The sequence below is a fragment of the Alligator sinensis genome, unplaced genomic scaffold, assembly GCF_000455745.1.
Source record: "Alligator sinensis unplaced genomic scaffold, ASM45574v1 scaffold23_1, whole genome shotgun sequence".
Classification (NCBI taxonomy): Eukaryota; Metazoa; Chordata; order Crocodylia; family Alligatoridae; genus Alligator; species Alligator sinensis.
The window spans coordinates 2,822,098-2,841,960 of record NW_005841890.1 but is presented as its reverse complement, the minus strand read 5'-3'; the positions used below and the strand labels follow the sequence as shown (position 1 = coordinate 2,841,960).

Sequence of the window (19,863 nt, the reverse complement as noted above, 5' to 3'; positions counted from 1 at the left end):
ATAGAGGTTTCTTTCTGTTTCCAGCTGGGCAGCATACGCCATATACTTGCTTTAAAAACAGCTGACAACATAATTTACATTTTCTTGCAGGGGGAATCTCCCGTTGTCTTTGGGGACAGCTCTTTTTTGTCTTATTTTGTATTTTATATTTGCCTGTTGGTTACTTTTTCTCAGATACTTACTTTCTATCTTAAGGATTGTGCAGTGGTTCAGGCAATATAACAGCATTGGTCTCCTTGTATAGACTAGAGTCGTATTATTTTGAAATATAGCATTCCTGTGGCAAATGCATCCAAAGAATATTTGTTCTTGAAACGGCATTCATCACGCTAACAGAGTTAAGAAAAATCGCAGCAAGGTGATGATGAATGCCATTTGTAAAAGAAACCATAGTTGAAACAAGTTAATTTTTAGGATGATTCAATTTCAGATCCTGACTGCCTAGGCAGACAAGTTAATTTAAAAGAAAAAAGAAACAGCATTGCCTGGGCAGGTAGTCGATGAAATAAGAACTTACTGTACATCGGAGTTTGTCTTTATCCTTTATAAGCCTGTCACATCATACTCTTTCTTTCTATCTCTCTCTTTCCTTGCACTTTCTCTTTCTTTCTCTCCAGACCCCCGAAGAGTTAGAAGATGATTCAGACTTTGAACAGGAAGATTACGATGTCCGCAGCCGAACGAGTGTTCAGACTGAAGATGACCAGCTTATTGCTGGGCAGAGTGCAAGGGTGAGCATAAAATCCAAGTACTCCGTTTACTCTGTATCTAGCTCCAAATGCAAAGTTATGCCTCTGAAAGCAGATTTGGTGATTTGAAATCTTCAGGGTCATGTCAGAAAGTCTGGGAGGCAATTTTGTTTTGCAGGCTTCGAAAGTTAAAGACATTTCGTGTTCATCATAGTACGAAAGTGCCGGGTTTATTAAATGGTTCTACCAGGATTCTGTGATATCTTGCATCAACCATTCACTCAAAAGCCAACCCCAGAGCAGGAGGCAATGCATACATAGAATATACTGTAGCTGTGAGAGCGTTCAGTAAATTAAAAAAAAAATCCTTTAGGGCACAAAGTGTAGTGCCAAGAGAAGTCTTACATTAGTCATGTTTCCCTGTGTGCTGAGTTGTCGGAGAGAGCTGGTTAAGGTGCTGAGTAGTCCCTATAATTTAAGTATAATTGAAGACATTTGCTACTGAGTCAATGCAATTTTACCAGTGTGATTATATCATGATAGAATAGAGGCATTGTGATTTGTGACCTTAACTTATGCATGGGGATTGCAAATTAAGCTGGCAAGGTGCTTCAAGGGTCAGAGATGCCGGAGAAATGAAGTTTGTTGACCGTCCAGATTATGTCAATCTCTGATTAATGTTTACCTTGTGCTAAGTAGGCTGCTCAACTCAGATAAGACAGCAACAGGATACCATGTTGCTAGCAATCGACAACGTGAAAATATATTTGACTTCCAAGCCGGTTACAAATCACACACTCCCCCTCATCCTTCTCCCTTTCATTCTGCTACTGAAGTAGTGGAGAGATGCTGTGAAAATCTGAGACATCCCTGTAGTTTTTCATGAATATTGTGTGCACCTCGGGGTCTTTGTTTTGGATGGGATGCATGATATTTAGCCTCAGATTAAAAGTTGACTGTTATGGTCACTGAGGTGGAAAGACAATTCACTGGCCTCCTAAGGAAAATCTAAGTCCGTATTTGGGGTTGATCCTCACTGCCAAGCATTTGCATTTTCACACCTGCATTTTGCATATTGGCTTCCAGGAGAGCACACAAATACCAACAGACTCTCCCATGCCTGAAGAAGGGCGTTTCTGCCTGAAAGCTTGCAAAGAACAATTTTCCCAACTATTTAGTTGGTCTAATAAAAGATATCACATCTACCCAAAGAGCTTTGTCAGTCAGTATTTGTGAAGAGGTGACTCCCAACTCCAGCCATGGTGACATACCTATTTTGCCAGGCTAACTACCTCATCCAAAGATACCCAATGAATAAAAGGACCTGTTATGCAGACTTGGAAGAGGAAAGGTACACTGTAGGTGCCACAAATTTACTGTCAGAAACTATAGCAAGGAGACTGTACTTTGGTCACAAGGGAAGATGTAGGGCCAGCTACAGAAGACCTTACAGATGTAGGTTCAGAGGAGAAGTAGTATCCTCCCTATGAGTCTGAGAAAGCTGTATAAGAAAGACAGAATATGCATAGATCTCTGATTTGTTTTAAATCCCTTTCTCCAGGTGCAGTGAACAGTTTAGCAAAAACCCCCAAAAAACATACTTTGTTTCAGGGATGCTGCTTCTGTGTCAGTGCATATTATTACTGTCCACAGGCTCCCAAAGAGAATTCTTGTAAGCACCTAGTCCATTGACCCAGCAGGATATCATGTCTAATAACCAGAATGGGCAAAACTGGGAATAACCCAGTTTGGACAAGTCAGAGCACAAAATCCCATTTTCAGGGGCTTGCCCCTTGGAAAGGGACTGGAAAATTATGCCAGAAGGGGCAGGTGCCCCAGGAAACATCATAAATGTGTCTTGGAGGTATTTTAATCCTTTAACGCACAGGAAAGAACCCTTAATGTATGGAGAAAGACTGCTGACTGAAATAAACACAAGTGTAAAATGTTCCTGATGAAGCTCAGTTCATTCATATTCCGCTTTTAATCTTCTCTTGCCTAAATCTGGGACTATGGCATCACACGGTTCTTTCAGTAATCAAAATGAGACTAAAAAAAGACGAGATTATAAATAAACACCTAAGTAGGGACAAGAGCATTTTTTTAAGGACTCGTTCCAGCTATAGGGGCTGACGAATCTGAAACCCAGTGGTTGCTGCTGCTGTTGAACCTATAGCCCTTAGCTCCACTGTGCTAGGCACTAAAATACAAGTTAAAAAAAACAACTCCCCCCCAAACAAAAAACGGTCCTGCCCCAAAGAGAATACGATGGGAGTGGAGGGGGCAAAATAAGGCCTACAGACTGGATCCAGCCCACAGAGGGATGTTGACCAGTACACAACTGTGCTCTATGTCCCAGTAACCCCAGTACAAGTGGTTCCTTCTGGCTGCCACTTCTGGATCCAGTGCCACTGCCCGGGCACCCACACCCACACTGGACAGGGCGTGTAGTTGGGTGGCTGGGATGGGGCCATGGCCAGCAGGGAGCTGCATGGAGTGAATGGGTTGGTGGGGCCAGGGAGACCCCAGGATTTTGGGACAGTGACAGAGCAGTGCCGGGGCTTGGGCTGAGTCACAATCCACTGCCCACACACCCCTCTCTCACCCTAGATGCAGCTCCCTGCCCAGCTACAGAGCCTGCCAACGTGGCTCCCTGCTGGTCTCCATGAAGACCCTGAGATCTTGGAGCTGTAACAGTGCGGGGTCGGGGAAGAGCTACGATGCACATCCCGCACAGACTTAGGGGGTGGATCCCTGCTCTGCCCTGGCCCCCAGCCCACACTGTCACCACCATGCAATCCCTCTGTGGGCCATATTTTGCCACCCCTGGATTATAGTCTAAGGGTACCTGTAGATATGTGGGATGTCTGCTCCGCCGTACTGTAATTACAGCGCATCAGAGCAGACTTGATTAACTGAGTTTGCTAGAGCGCGCCTCAGCATCTCATGTATTCAGTGTCCCCGCACTTCAGAATGGCAGTGGGGCACTTTAACTAAAGCTTATTGAATGAGCTTTAGTTAAAGTGCACCTGATGCTCTTTTGAAGCATGGGATGCTAAATACATGAGATGTTGCAGGCTCTTTAATTAGAGCAGCTCCTGAGAGCTGCTCTAATTAAAGCCACCCCCTCCATCTCCAGAAAGTGTGTAAATAGCTGACCATAGATGTCCCTCTCAGCCCTCTGCCTATATATCCCTGCTCCATAAAAGCTTTTAGCATTTGACTGGAAATGAAACTTGAATACATGAACTTTATTTGCTAGTAGATAGAGCTCTGGAAGAATGCAAGAGCAATGGAAATAGTTTTAAAGTTATAAAATGCTGGTGTTGATGTGTGTGCTAGTTCTTCTCAATCTTTTATATGGCACCAGATATCAACTTTGTAATCTATGAGCCACTGGCTGGTATTATTGCTCAATTTGCAGATTCCATCTGCCCCATCTGGGCATTTGCAAAGATTGCAGCTTCTGATTAAGTGCTGCTCTGTTGCTGGGTTGTTGGTTGTAGCCATGTTGGTCTAAGGACATAAGCAGACAAGGTTCTTTAGGTAGATGTGATATCTTTTATTAGAGCAGCTAAGTAGTTGGGATAATGTTCTTTGCAAGCTTTTGGGTGCAGTCACCCATCTTCAGTCATAGGAAGTCTATGCTGGCCTGAGACTCCAAGGAATGATCCCGCCTCACTTTTAACTTCTCTCATTCCTTGGAGTCTCAGACCAGCAGAGACTCCCTATGCCTCATGAAGGGTGGCTGCACCCGAAAGCTTGCTAAGAATTTTTTTTCCAACTACTCAGTTGGTCTAATAAAGAATATTGCATCTACTTAGAGAACCTGGCCTGTTCTATTTGTTGGACACCTCATTCACATAGGGGATCCAAGATGTGGATCTTGTGAAGTGTTGTTTTGAAGTGTCTTTATCCAGATCTCAGTCTGTTTAGCTTGACCCATGGTTGTCTGTCAAGCTTGTGCCCAATGGGGGCGATCATTTGGTGTTGGTATAAAATGCTGTAGGAATAGATCTGACCTTTCCCAGCAGCTGGCTCACTCCATTGCTGTCCTTAGGTTTGGTTCAGTATCCTCAGTCTCTTCCAGGAGCTTCTGGGCTCCATGTATAAATGGTTTATGACTCTTAACCCTCCATCCATTTGGGTCCTCAGTTAACAGTTGATGGAGCAGGTGATTTTTGTCATCTCTTGCTTCTGTTGCCAGTAATCATGTTAAGGTCTGTCTTCTTGTAGCACTTGATCAAATGTCCAAGAGTACAGGAAGTACATCTGTGTGTGCGTGTGAGTTGTACAGCCTGTTAAGAGTCTCAGCACACTGTTAAGTACAGTGTCAAACTTTTTAGTATGACAACTTGTGGACCATACAGGAGCACGATATTCTGCTGGGTTATATATCTTTGCAAGCGCAGTGGTTCTGAGCACTTTGAAGGTGGCACCCCATGTCATGCTGGCTGAACATCTAAAGGCAGGTACCCATGCACAGGCTTTACTGCTCACTAGTTAAACTGCCATAAATGACAGAAACCACACTGAAGTAATGCAGATTGGCCTTAATATCTTTCTGGTCATACAGAACTTTAATGTCACATGCCTCCTCTAATTAGTTTAAATGATTTCTTCTGTTCTAGTGTGAGATATATATTTATATTTATATTTATATTTATATTATTTATTAATTTGACTTACATTGCATTTTTCGGTGGAAAGACTAATGTGTTAACATTTGAAACTGCTGAGTTACATTGATAAGTCCTAATTAAAACTCATGTGTTGAATTTTAATTTGATTAACTTGCAAATTCCTCATTTTCTGATCTACTGTTTATAGATAACCTTTTTTAATTTCAGTTTTGGAAAAGGTCAATTATGAATTTTTAAAAGCCAAGAGCAGTTTAAGAATATGTAGAGAAAGACTTCAGCTGATTGAAAGTGACATAAACAAGAAAAAATGTAATGACACTTAAATATATGTCACACCCCATTAAATACATAATGTGGGCTTCAGAACCCTGAAGCCAAGTAGTATCTCAGCTTGGAAATCATTGTTGGAAGTGTCCAATTGATCTTCAGAAGCAATTATTATAATTTTGCAATTTTTTGTAACTTTATTTTTGCTTTGTTGATAATGTCGCGGCAAATTAGAATCAACCTGTTTAGTGCCATTTTGCATATCATCCCAAAACCAATTAAACCACTAAACATTATTGAAAGGTATGTTCCTTTCTGTTTATATTAAGCATATTCCCCCACACATCATTGCTTATTTCTATGTTGGAGTCAGAGAAAGCTGCATCGGATCTGGCTAATGGCGCGGCTGAGAGAGATGTGAATGATAGCCAGGACGTGATAGCACTCTTTCAAATATTTGAAAGGCTGCCATAAAGAAGACTGAGAAACATAGTTCTCCCTTGCCACAGGGGCTGGGGACTTGAAACTGCATCAAAGAAGATTAGATCTAAATCCCTGGAAAAAAATGGCGTCACTGTAAGACTTATCGGCCAGTGGAATACTTTGCCTAAGAAGGCAAGTGGAAGCTGAATTTGTCTGTGATGGGTTAGGCAATAGCACATCCTGTATTTTTGCTGGAAGTTGACTAGATGGCCCTTTCCAACCTTCCAATTATACCACTGAAAATTAGCAAACCTCTAGGTCTACGGGTTAGGTTTCCTTTTGTTCTGTCTAAAGGTTAAGCGACGATGACAATTCCTGTCTTTCCATTTGACTGTAGTGGCTTCTGCCCACTCTCTTATCACATTCTGGTTTCATAGGTGTACAGTCTTTAAATATCCAGAGGCTTAACAGAACTATAAAAAGGCCTTTATTCTAGAAATAGCTGATGTATCGAAACCCAATTTTGGACCAAGGTCTTACCTGCATGTTCTTTTATTTGAAAACATTTTAATAATGAGAATTTCTTCCAGTAAAATGTGCACTGAAGACCATCGCTAATAGGTAGCCTGCTTTAAGAGACCATCCTGAAGCTTGCCCTGAAGCTTCCACTTCAGTTTTCCTTGAAACTGATGGTAGGTAACCTGATCCACTTAAGAGTTTTCCTTGTAGGGGCCAGACCCTCAGGGTAAATTGGTATAATTCAGCTGTGAATTATTGAGAGTTATTGTGATGTACATCAGCGGAGGATCTGCTGCTACATCCTGTAGAGCTTGGATGGCTCCTTGTCTACCATGTTGCACGGAGTTAGGGATTTGTGAAATCTATTTGGCGTTATATGACAGGGACGGTCCTTTTCAGGGAAGCTATGTCTATGAGCCAGGGTTCTGAGGAACTCAAATAGCATCTCGCTTCTGTTGTTAATGTGCGCTTTCTTTACGTTTCACCCAGGCTATCATGGCTCAACTCCCCCAGGAGGAGAAGGCCAAGATTGCAGAGCAGGTAGAGATATTCCATCAAGAAAAAAGTAAACTGGATGCTGAGGTGGCTAAGTGGGATGACAGTGGCAATGACATCATTGTCTTGGCAAAGCAGATGTGCATGATTATGATGGAAATGACAGATTTTACGAGGTAAGGACCAAAGACTTTGTGCAGAGGGCTTCTTCCCAAACATTTATTTTTATGATGATGAATTTTTGGACGACTGAGTGTATTTACTGTGTTTAGGTAATGTATCTAGTTCAGTCCTCATGCTGTATCTATAATCTCTGCGCCATTATTTTGACATAAAGATGCTCTGCATTGTTGTTTAAACAGCATTCACCATTAAGGTCCCGATGCAGCAAAGCATTTATGCGTAAGCTTAACTTGACACACGTGGCTAGTTCCAGTGAAATCAGTGGCAGAGGCATTTTATTACTCACTAGCAAGCCAAAACATAAAACTAACATTTTTTTATAGCTCAGTCTCCTTAACAATGTGTTTCTTTTGGGGCAGAAAGCCAGTTAAAGTACAGATACAACTGAACTAGCCACTTCATATTAAATATGTCATCTTTAGTTTCAACACAAGTGGCACAGCAATGATACTTGCGGCCACAGGCTCTCAAAAGCTATTTCAAATGGTATTGGTCTAGGTGAACGTATCTCCTCGCACTCTCACAATTTATGTTAATAAAAAATAACGACAGAACTTCCATTTTGAAGACCATTTTGAAGACTAAATTTTTGCAAACCTCCCCCTCTACCCAACCCCCCCCCCTCCAAACCAAACACTATCGTTTTAGCTAGTATTCACCTTTATCTGGACTTGTCAGTGAGCATGACTCTTTTTCTTTCCTTAATTTCCAACTCCTCTCTCCAAAGTCACCTTACTCATTTTTAATTACAGTGCATCAAAAAGTAATTCATTAATGATACCATTTAAACAAATTCTAGCCTTTACGTCAGTGGCTTACTGTCATACAAGTTTTTGAATACAAATTTTATTTCAATCCAGGCACATTGTTAATCACACCAGGGAGACGGTGTTATATGGGTCTTTGAATTACACATTACCATGATCAATTAAAGCCAATATATCAATTTTTCTTACTAATAAAGCTTTGAAAAGCAGAAATGGCATTACTCAAACGATGATGAAATACGACTGGATAAAAATCATCACATTTTTCTTGTGGTATGTAAAAACCAGGCATCCAGTTATTTGTTTAGTCGAATCTTCTGTCACGTTTCTTATTCTGTCTTAGCTGTTGATATGCTTTTGTGACTAGAGCTTTCCCCCCAAATTCAGTAGCAATGATTGCTGCATCGAGTCTTTTCTGTATACATTTGTGTGCACATACTCTTATTCAATGTATAACATGAATATATATGCATACACCTGACTTATTTGCATTCACAATCACAAGTATTTTCACTTATGAATTAAGTATGTATAGATCTTTGAACGTCTGACCTATGACAGTTAGCCTTCACTTCAAAAAGTTATCATCATACAACTTGCTGAATAAATAAAGATCATAAACAGTTTTTTTAGTCCAGATTTCTCACTTAACTGTCCTAAAACAGAATGAAAAATAGTTTTCATGCTTCATCTTTGCTTAGCGGTAGCATTCACCAGTGTTGTCTACCTAATGCTTGGCATAAATCATCATAGTGCAACCTCTTCCAGTGAAGGCCCCTGTGGAGAGGAGATCTGGCCAGAATCTGGGATTGGATTGTTCTTGGTCAATACTTACCTTTTAGTATCTGTGTCCATATTGTATCATCATAAATCTCTGGCCAGTAAGTGCTGTAGTGATTAATCCTACTTTTAGAAAATGAATTACTGATGCAGTGCTCCAGTTCTTGCAGGCTTGGGGACTAAGTGGTCCACCAGATCCTTCCCAGGGCTGGTCATTTGAATATTTTTTGCCACATGACTGCAGCTCTGAAGAAAAAAAAAAAATGTAATCTAAGTCTTCCCTTTCATTTTCCTGAGGCAGAAAAATCATCTTCTGGGTATCCTTTCCCAACTGTATGTCCAGAACCCTTGCCTAAGGTTCGTGGCAGGAAAGAAAAATCTCTTTGTGCCATACTTCAGAAGCATGGAAGGAATATTCCTTTGTACTTGCATCTCTGTCCATTTGGCCCTGAAGCAGAGTAAAAGTGCAGGGGAAAAGGGTGTTATCTAGTAACTTCTGCAATGGACTGGAATATGAACGTTTCTTTACAATTTGCTGGGCTAGTTTTGAATACATTATTATGCTTCAAGTTGCAAGTCTGGTAATCAGATTTTTCTGGCATCAAAAGAACAGAAATAATGTGAGACTGAGAGCGACCTTACTGTCATGTTTGAGGTAAATTAAAAATAAAAAATTCAAAGTGGACCTTTCTGTCTCTATCTGCATTAGATTTAATAAAAACTCCTTTAATATATTCCATTAAAATCAAAACTAAACAAAACCCTTCATACCTCCTTGGTCTACAGTGACCTCAGCAATGTTAAAATAGAATAACTTCCCAAATATGTGCAGCGTGTGACAGTCAGATGTGCGGATCTGTTGCTATAATGGATAGAAAAGCATATGAGGTTGGTGTTAAGGTTCTTAGGGTCCAAGTCTGATGAAGATGTGATATATATTATGCTTTGGTATCCATTTGAGATGGAAATTAAATCTTACGGAATGTTCCATTGTGTTTTTCACAGCACTGTAGGTAATACGAAGATGAAAAAATGCCCATTTCCCCCCCTTACAGTCAAATTACCATACTTTCAATGTTCTTCATAGAGAGAATGTATTCTGCTGCAATGTTACTTATCTGTAAATGTTGGTTGTGTGTGCTGATGCACACTAAAGTTGTATTTTATTGCCGTAGCAATAGCAATTAAAACAGCTGTCATAATGCCAATTTATTGTCCAGACAGTTTGAATTTTATAATCTGAGTGATAGTATTTATTCACATTATAAGTTGCTATTTATTTCTGGTTGTTCATAAACAGTCTTATGACTCGGTGGATGCCATTTTTAATTACCCTTTGACTCAAGCAAGGTTTTGGCAAGTTTATAACAATAAGACATGTACAGTGTTGTTCAGGTACAGCATACACAGTATTTAAAAAGGAGAAAAATAAGGTTTCTAGAGTAAGGTGATGTCTTTTATTGAACAAATGCATGTCGTTGAGACGGATAAGAAAATGATGAGGTTTCAAACAGTCACAATCCAAGCTAAATAAACTTTGCTCCTCTTATATCCCTGGACCATCACAGCTACAACATCTCTCTTACATGTTAGATGTTGGAATCTGCTACATAAAATGGAAACATCTCAATGTGAAGAAAAAAGAAAGCAAACTAAACAATCACACCTACTTTGAAAGTGTATACCAGGAAATCTAATTTTTACTTACTTTGGGCTTTTTCCCCCAGATATGAGGATAGCTACATGAAGCTGGAAGGCATGCCTGTTATTTATCTCAACTATTAAAATTTGTCCAATAAATACAGTTATCTCACCTTAAAATCATGGCTTCTCTCGTATCTCTGGCCCTCACATACCATACCCACACGCTTTCTCAAACCTGGCAGATGTTGCTGCTAATGTTTCATTTGAGCTTGGGGGTCAATAAAAGCCCTAAGAATATAAAGTGAAATAAAGCATAAAATCACCTGATTTTCCATCAAAAGGATGAGGAGTTGTGTTTTAGGGCACAGACAGAAGTGCGACTCCCCGCTGTAACTGAGAATGCTTTGCAGGAAGCACTCTGAGTTGCAACGACCCCACAGACCAATCAGAAGTTCACTCTTGGTTCTTAAGGGAGGGGAATCTTGCTGCTGGCTGGGAGTCTGCAGCCGATTTCCCCTAGCAATGGCTCCTTCTCCAGCCAGCCCAATGCCAGCCCATGCTGTTTGCAGACTGGGAGGGGAGAAAGGGAGCAGAAGGAGCTTGTTCTAGGGGGTCCCCAGCTGGCACTGGAGGGTGAGGTGGAGGAAACCCTTTCCACCCTCCAGTGGGGGCTGAGACTGAACACCCTCTGCTCCCTTTTGCCCCCTCCCATTCTGAAAACAGCTTGGAGGCTGGGAGGCAGCGCAGACACAAGTTACAGAAGACGCTCTGTTTTGAAACAACTTTATCTGACCCCTCATGTAATGAGAGTTCAGATTTTTGCCCAGTCCACCATTTTAACTGGTCTGCAGCCATGCATTTGTGTTTGGTCATGGCTATAAATCACTTTCTGTGGCCAGATCAGGCGAAAATTGTCACTTCTGTCTGCACCCTTATATATAGCTTGAATGCAAACATACAAAAGTACATGTTCCCTTGAAACTGAGGGATGTTCACGAACATTATTGAACCTTTTTTAATAAATTTGATATGAGTTTGAGTCAGAAATAAAATAAGGCAAGTCTGCGTTGGCTCAGATGCTTTCCTTCCTTTTGTATAAGTTTTGGTAAATGTATTTATTAGAATGTGCACTTCTTACATCATCTTACAAATACCAAAAGAGAGACATCAGTAGTAAGGATAAAGAGAAATCAAGCAAGATTTAAGCACAGAAGGATTATGCTTCAAGTAGTTTAGCTGTTTTTTGTCAGAAATCTAAGGAAAGAGATTTTCTAATGTGACATTCCAGCACTTGGCAGACTTAGTGTTAAGCACTGGTCTGGGAATAACATAATTTAAGAAAAAAGTTTTGGATTTGAGCAGGGTCCGCTTCTTAATGAGCACTTAAAAATGCACATACTATTAAACATTGTTCATGTGCTGGAAGGCATTATCAAACTAAACTGCTAGTGAGGCATTTTATATGTGAAAGGAAATACAGCAGACCCATTTCTTAATCAAGCCGTACTATAATAAGTAGTTAAAAGGTGAAGTTGCAGTAAATTAGGTAGGCATTCCTAGTACAGTTCTAAAAAATCAAATACTGAGCTAGGACACTAAAACTGTTTGCTTTCATGATTTAATTAGATTGCAGCATAATTATATTGTATTTTACAGAGGTAAAGGCCCATTGAAGAATACATCTGATGTCATTAATGCAGCCAAGAAGATTGCAGAAGCAGGCTCTAGGATGGACAAATTGGCACGAGCTGTAGCTGATCAGGTAATGTTGTAAACAAATAAAAAATTAATATGACTCAAGTCAATCAGTGGCATTTTGCATGGGAAGTATCAAAACATTTTTTGTTGCCAAAGGATTTTTTGCACGAAGTCCCTTGCTAAGTAATCTGATCTAGAGATGGTAAGCAGGCTGTTTCTACAGAAACAGGCAGCTTACTAAAATCATTGTCAGTTGAGTGAGACTGATATTACACCCTTTAATTCACTGGCTGAGAAGTTAAAACTATTAAATAATAGCAGAATCAGCTCTCATGGATGAGAATACCATGCAAAGCAGAAATAGACCAACCTCCAAACTGTTAACTCTTCCTAAAATCAGATAACATACACTCTCCTCTATTTGATGTGTTTGTCTTTTAGACTATAAATTAGTCTACAAATTCTAGAAAGCCCTGCCTTCTACTATAACATCGTATCTCTAGCCTATAAAAAAAATGCATGCTACAAATGCTGAGTTTGCAGACCTTTACCAAAGATCTGATGTCCTGAGCAAGATAAGAGCACAGAGAAGGAAATAGGCAGGGCATATTGTAAGGACTGCCAAGAGAAGGCTTGTGAGTCAGATTTTGGAAGCTGAAGTGGAGGGTATCAGACATCAAGGCAGACTAAGGCAAAAATGGGGAGATAATATAAAAACTGATCTGGAAGGGACAGGCCAAGATGCAACAAGGTGGAAGGAGATTGTTCAAGCGAGGAGGAGACAGCAGGCTTTAGTTAAGGCGGGTATGGGCCTGTGAAACCAGAAGGAGACAAATGAGGATCCCACTGGAACGCTGCTGAATACAATTATTAAAAGGTGATGTGTGTTGTAGTTTCTGTAGGCCACACTCTCTGCAGGCACTAGGGGCTCTTTGCATTGTGCCATCTTTTCAAATTCCCAGTATGTCATCTCTTGCTTTCCTCATTCCAGTGGAAAGTCATTGTGCCGTGGTCTCTGCTCCTCTGACCAGGGTGTTTTGTCCTCCTTTCTGTGCCCACGACTCCATGTCCTCTCCCATTCCGCTCTCCATCGTGTGTCAGGAGCTCAGGATGTGACATATCAACCTTCCCCAAATATTTCCTGCTGTGCCAGTGCCCCTAAATGTTTCCTCTTCCTCCTTCCCACCACCACTTGTATTGTTTTTTGTTCCGCTTGTAAAATAAGTCACTCGAGATGTCAACATTTAAAATTGTATGGTAAGGGCAGGTATGGTTGGAGTAGTGTGAATGGTTTTGTGAAGCAGTATTAATGGCCTCTATTAACTGGGGCTTTGATCTGTAAACACCAGTGATGGTTGCAGCTGTGGGTTCTGCCCCCCATGTGAAAAGGTGGTTCTTTGGTTTTCCTTTCTCTTTTTTTTTTTTTTAATTTGACCAAAGCAAATCCATTTCTTTCCACACATGCAGAACATTCTCTAAAATTTGGGGGTTTATTGCTAAGCTACTTAAAAGCTGTCATGATACAGGCAGAGAACAGCCAAATGATTGAGTGTATGGCTTTGCAAGGCTGTTTGGTTTTTTTTTTTTGCCCTAAAAAAATTACCGATTTTCTGTTATTTCAAGACATTCTTAGTCAATAACATGCCCTGATATTTTTATCCTGATCTCTTACAGAGCAACCCAGAAAAGCAGTAACCATGAGTGGGCTCTTTCTTTGATTTAGGTTTTCGAGTTGTTATTTTTTCTTTTTCTTTTGCCATCCTTATTCTGGAGTAATTGAACAATAAGGTAGGAATGGAGTGTTATAATCTTTTCTACAAAATGAAAAAGATGTATTGGCTTAGCTAGACAACTTTCATATTAGTACAGGATTTTTTTTCCCCCTGTACAGTGTATACTGCTTCATCCAATCCAATTTTGAACAACTCAGGGAACAGGACTTTCATCACTTCCCTTGGGAGATTATTTTGCAGACTAATACATTCCACATTTCAGAAGATGTTCCTGATATTCAGCCTAATTTTTCTTAATCCTGTTATATTGCTTCCAGTGGTTCTTCTATTATATTATCTGTCTACCTATATATAAAGGCATCAAATAAAAAAAAAAAATTGAGGACCAAATTTCAAATATGGATGCCTATAGCTAAATGCATATTTGTACGTTTAAGCAACTAAAAATGACTCCTTCTCTTGCTGCAAAATTGATTCTCTCTCTTTTGCTCAAATGATCTTATTTATGAGATTCTCCAGGAATGGCATTTGCCTTTAGAGGGATTTAGTGAGAGGAAGAAAAGAATAAACAAGCTGGTTAAATCAAAAACTTGAAGCTATTTGTGAGGGGTTTTTTTGTTGTTTTAAATGATTTGATTACATTTAATTTCTCCCATGTTTGCTTTTTTGCAAGTTTACTTAACACTAAACCTCATTTCTTGTTTCCTGGAATACAAGCAGGTAAAACTAAGCTCTTGAAACACAACCTTCAACTCAAAGTGCAATTAATGTTATAGTTGTAGATCCTTAACAACAAGAACATGCCCAGGTCCCCTACGCTGTCCCTATAGCACTGGATAATATGAAAGAATGTGTCCCTTTTTAGATACCAAAGTATGGACATTTGTTTCTAATTGTCTACTGTCCAGCCAAGGTAGAAGCTGGATCATCTCCTCCTTTGATAAAGTCTATTGGTAGGGACTGTAAAAGGATAAAAGTTCTTCCACAATTATTTGCTATCACAATTCTGAATTTCAGCTCTCCTTTTGCCCTCCGTTTGAAATGAGAAAGTCTACTGGTCATAGGAATTTTAACTTCTGGTGGAAATGGCACCAGATGTCTAGGTCAGGGTATCTGAGGCAGAGTTGGAAGGAGTTTTGGTGGTATATCTTGTGGCTCGTTCCACCCACTTTGCCCATTCACACCTTATATCGTTTTCTGTGTGTTTGGGGAAATCCACCCAATATGTTAGCGAAGTTCCCACTGTGGAAACAGCTGTTAAGGAACATTAAGGAACATTTGCAAAATATTTCAGTTTTCACACTTGGTGCTTTTACAGATGAAGGAATTAAAGGAACAAAAAATCAACTAGGAAAACCCATTCTGTTTAAAGAATACGGGCTTGAGTTCTGTTTTAATCTGTGTTTCTCCAGAAGGACGAGGCATACAACCTTTAAAATACACACGTTAAGAGATTGGTGTGAGAATTAGGTGCTTGTTTTAATGCTTTGGCCCTAATGATATTTTATAGAACTTTAGAGACATGCATGCAATATAAACTTTTTATGGACCGTTGCATTTTTAATTACTGTTCCAGTGAGAGAGATCTTCTGTTTTAATTTGTTCCAAGGTACTTGTATTTAAAGCCTTGTCAGCTCTCTGGTGGTATCACTTTAAAGTTCATTTCTTTCAGTTCATAAGCCTCAAGAGGAGACTAAATAGTACTGTATTAAATTGTCAGAGGTAGGGACTAGAAGTCTCTTGGGAATTCACTCTTCAAACATGTGGCAACTGAGAGAAAGACAAAGTAGCATTATCATAAATATAGAACAGATTAAACCTAGCAGCCTCGGTGAGCTCCTAGCCCTTGTTTATCGATAGATGTAAAAGGAAAAGGAGCAAACAGGTGCTGCTTTCAGGGTTATAGGCTACAGCGCGTATATCCAGTCCTCCTGTCTTACTGCCGAGTGCATTGTAAAAATATTTCCCCTGTGCCTTATTTGTCATAGCTAAAGTAGGTCTTTAAGTCAATAATTGTGGAGCCATTAGACTGCGAATGTTTAATTTTATCATACTTAGCTTAGGTGCTATGAAGTTATTTTATTTGTCAACATGGAAAATCGAATATGGAGCAGTTTAATGCCCTAAAGAAGCGTGTTCGAAAGTCATTGAATCTTTGATCTCTGTAGAAACGTATGCAGACAACATTGGAAGGCAGGCTTTGTTGTGTAGCCCTGACAAGTGGTTATTGGACACATGCTATTAGGAGTGAGGCCTTTCCGCTGGGTTTCATTTGGGTGAATTATAGAGGCCTCTACTCTGGAGGCTTGACTTGGAATATTAACTACCTCTATGCTGTTTATTATGCTGTTGATATTGTTGGGGATGGTACAGTTTCTATTAAGGATTTATTTCAATGGACAATAAATAAATTGCACTTAGGTCTTCTCCAGCTATATTGATTATGAAACCTTCACTGAGCCTAGTTAGTTTGTCCCGGGGTAATTTCTATCCACACACATTTGATATGCAGAATGTGTCAGAATGGTACGCTACTATATAGATCGCCTTCCTGTACTAGCAAGAAGCATCACTTAGACATTCAAGGGGACCAAATAATTTCATTTCCTTCATATTAAGAGCTGCAAACTTGAAAGCATCTCCTGAAAGAGTCTGTGACATGGTGCTCATATTACCATAAATAATTTCCTTCCAGCATAGATGGACTAGAGCAGTATGCATCAGTAGACTCCTGCATTTAGCGCAAACTGAATGATGTCCTAGGGAACAACTACGGAGATTATTTTGTTTCCTTTACAGTTCATCAGGTAACTGACAAAATGATTTATTTTTTATAAAGAGGCTGTGTGCATTTTCATCTTTTAATTCATGAGATTCAGGCTAAAGAAGAGGTAAAGAATGTGCTTTCAGCTTTCATCAAATGTCTTATTGAAGGGTTAAGAGAAATGGCTGCGTCTAATCTGACAAACATTGCTACTATTTCCTCTGATTGCCTTTGTATAGGGATCCAATACCCTGAGCTAAATTAATCAAGTTTTCTTTTGCTTTTTCCCCTTTCAGTGCCCTGATTCAGCTTGCAAGCAGGATTTGTTAGCCTATCTCCAACGCATTGCCCTCTATTGCCACCAGCTCAACATATGCAGCAAGGTGAAGGCAGAAGTCCAGAACCTGGGAGGAGAACTTATTGTGTCAGGGGTAAGCTGGATATTTAGCGGTTTATGTTTCTCATTGTAGCACTTGCAAGGGAGCGTTTTTGGTGACAATAATGTAAAAGGCAAAAAAACATAGTGATTCATAAAGCAGGCTTTTTAAAAATGTTATCACCATTATTCCAGACCTTACAATAACTTATGTAGAGCAATTTGATTTTCCAATTACCCTTTGTTTACACTAACCTTATAAAATCTTCATTCTTCCAAAAGAAAAGCTATTTTGTAGTCTAGAAACTCATTGCCAAGCTGTGAATATTATAATTATTTGGAGCTTTTGTATATTTGCTCATTATAAATCTACTTTCCTTTGTTAGTACTAGTAATTTCCTTCCTCTGTGCAGGAGCCAGCACTACTCCGTATGAAGTGCATATTGTTAAGATGGTCACAACTAATAGGATTTCATTCACTCGGGTTCCAAAGCATGCTAGGTTTAGCAAAAACTTTGGAAGGCCAGCCATTTTTTAAATGCATGTTCTGTTTCCAAATACAGATGCCAAACCTAACAAGGACTTCTATATCCTCCCACTCAATTACCTCAGGGGTTTTCTTTTTAATGAAAACACAGTTTTACCTACAATAAACCAATTTTTGTCCAAAACACAAGCATAGAGATAGTCAGCTTATAATTCATATCTTTGCTATATTTTTAAGACACTTTTTTCTTCCCTTCACCTCACCTTGAGCCATCTGTCTCTGTGAGACCCATAGACAAGTACTACCAACTGTTGCTTTTCATGACTTCTATGTTTTCCATTGTACTATCCACTCTATTTTGGCACAGTCATACTTTGGTCACACACTAAAAAAAAAAAAAAAATTGGATTGTAGCCCAAATCCTATTCCACATATTAGGTACCTAAATTTCTAATTGCATTGCTAATTCGACCCTGCTTAGATCCCTGAAAAACTGTTGATGTGCCGACTTCTGAAATATACCTTCCTAATGGCTTTGAGCACCTAAGCTACAAGTGGTGGGGTCATCTTTTGACCAATAGTGGTTAAGTCACTTGCCTAGGTAGTTGGAAACTCTGGGAATTTTTGCATGTGTGCCAAAGTCAAATGAGCTTTAGTTAAAGCACCCCCACTGCCATTTTGAAATGCATGGATGCTAATACATGAGATGCAGAGGCTACTGGAGATGCATGGATGCTAATACATGAGATGCAGAGGACACTGGAGGGGTGCTAATTAGCACGTTCCAGCAGACTCAGTTAATCAAGTCTGCTCTGACACACTGTAATTATAGCATGTTGGAGCAGCCTTCTTGCATGTGTACAGGCACCCTTAAGCTCTAGGCGTTGCTCAGCTTGAGGATATAGGAACCAATATACCCTACTTCCCAGTAAACTGCCTTAACCACCCAGCTAAGTGCTAAGTATAAAAGATATCAAATTCACCCAAGGAACCTTGTAAGCATAACAGAGGGCATTTTTCCATCCCTTCTGTTGAAGCTGGCCCATTTAGCAGAATATAATATTCCTGGGGGTCCAGAGGAGATCATGAAAAAGGAGCATCTGTTTTGATAGAGATATCCCAGTGGGGAGGGGTCTTCACTGGGAAGCAGGGAGTCCTGGGATTTGCTCTTAATATTGTTTATGCATTTTGTTTTGAATATTTGTTGGATACAATCCATGAACAGCACTAGGAGTAGGGAGCAGAGCCTAGAGCTTTCTTCTTATCAGAGGTGGGCCGTTCTTATGAGGCTTCCTATTCAGGTTCTCTCTAGTTTTATGATTCTTTGCATTCCTTTCCACCCAGTGGCCCAGCTCCAAGATGAAGGATGAAGAATGTGCTTTCATAGTCTGTAGATTTCGCACTATTTTCAGGCACAGCGGATGTGTGTTTAAACCTTGTCAGGTTGAGCAGCATGTATAACCCAGGTCTCCCATTTCCTGAAGAAGTGCTCTGCCTACTAGGCTACTGGGCAGATGTCGGTGGCTGACTAGACTGGACCATCTCTTGATCCCCCATCCCTTCCTACCACCAGGCTCTCGGAGCCACTCTGATTAAAGCATCAGCAGCATCTCATGTATCAGTGTCCCGCGCTTCCCCCAAAGTTAGGGAAATATTAGGCATGTAGGGAAGTATTCAATTCAGATTCAGCCAATTTGGAAGACAGTGGTTTGATTTAGAGATTGAAATCACTGTCCTGAATTGATTTGGTGCTGATGTGGAGAGATTCAGTGATTCGTATCAGCCGGGAAGAGGCAGGCACAGCTGGGTGGCTGCAGGTTCTCCCATGGCTCCTCTGGCTGTGCCTGCCTCTCCCCGGGTGGGGGAAGCTGTGGGAGAAGCCCTCATGGCTGTCCTGCCCCATCCCCTGCCCGACCCTAGGTCCTGGCACTTAAAAAAAAAATTAAAAACAAAAAAGGCCCCACACACACTGGCTTCAGCAGGGGCCTGCCCCTCAAGGCCCCCCTGCTTGGTCCCAGCACTGCAGAAATAAAAAAACCCCCAAAAACAGCACTCTCCAGCAGTACCAGCAGCTGTGCAGGCTCTGGGGCCACATGGCAGATCGCTGCCATGCAAATCCTGCTCCCTGATCTTCTCCCTCAAGCCAATCCCCACCCCTGATGGCTGCCCTGCCTGGCCCCAGCATCCCCGCAATAAAAAAAAAAAGCCCTGCACTTACCAGCTGCAGCAGTGGTGATTGGGGCTTCTGGGTGCTCATGGCAGAGCCCCCCACATGTAGCATGGGGCAGTGGAGGGCAGTGGGGATCTCCCCTCCCTTTGGCACCCACACAGCAGCTGCCCTAGTGTGTGGGTGCAGCACCGCGTGCTGGCTGGGAGCTGGAGTTGCTTGGCTGAG

At 40.6% G+C, this 19,863-nt stretch overlaps 1 protein-coding gene across 4 annotated transcripts in view; it reads left to right on the top strand.

Annotated features, from left to right (window-relative positions):
* CTNNA2 (catenin alpha 2) overlaps positions 1-19,863 on the top strand; it is an 862,138-nt gene that overhangs the window by 801,969 nt on the left and 40,306 nt on the right. For all 4 annotated transcript variants that reach the window (XM_006018010.2, XM_025197143.1, XM_025197145.1 and 1 more), the window contains exons 14-17: positions 618-731; positions 7,031-7,212; positions 12,067-12,172; positions 16,902-17,036. In XM_006018010.2, the coding sequence (XP_006018072.1) occupies positions 618-731; positions 7,031-7,212; positions 12,067-12,172; positions 16,902-17,036 (537 nt within the window). The remainder of the gene's footprint in view (positions 1-617; positions 732-7,030; positions 7,213-12,066; positions 12,173-16,901; positions 17,037-19,863) is intronic.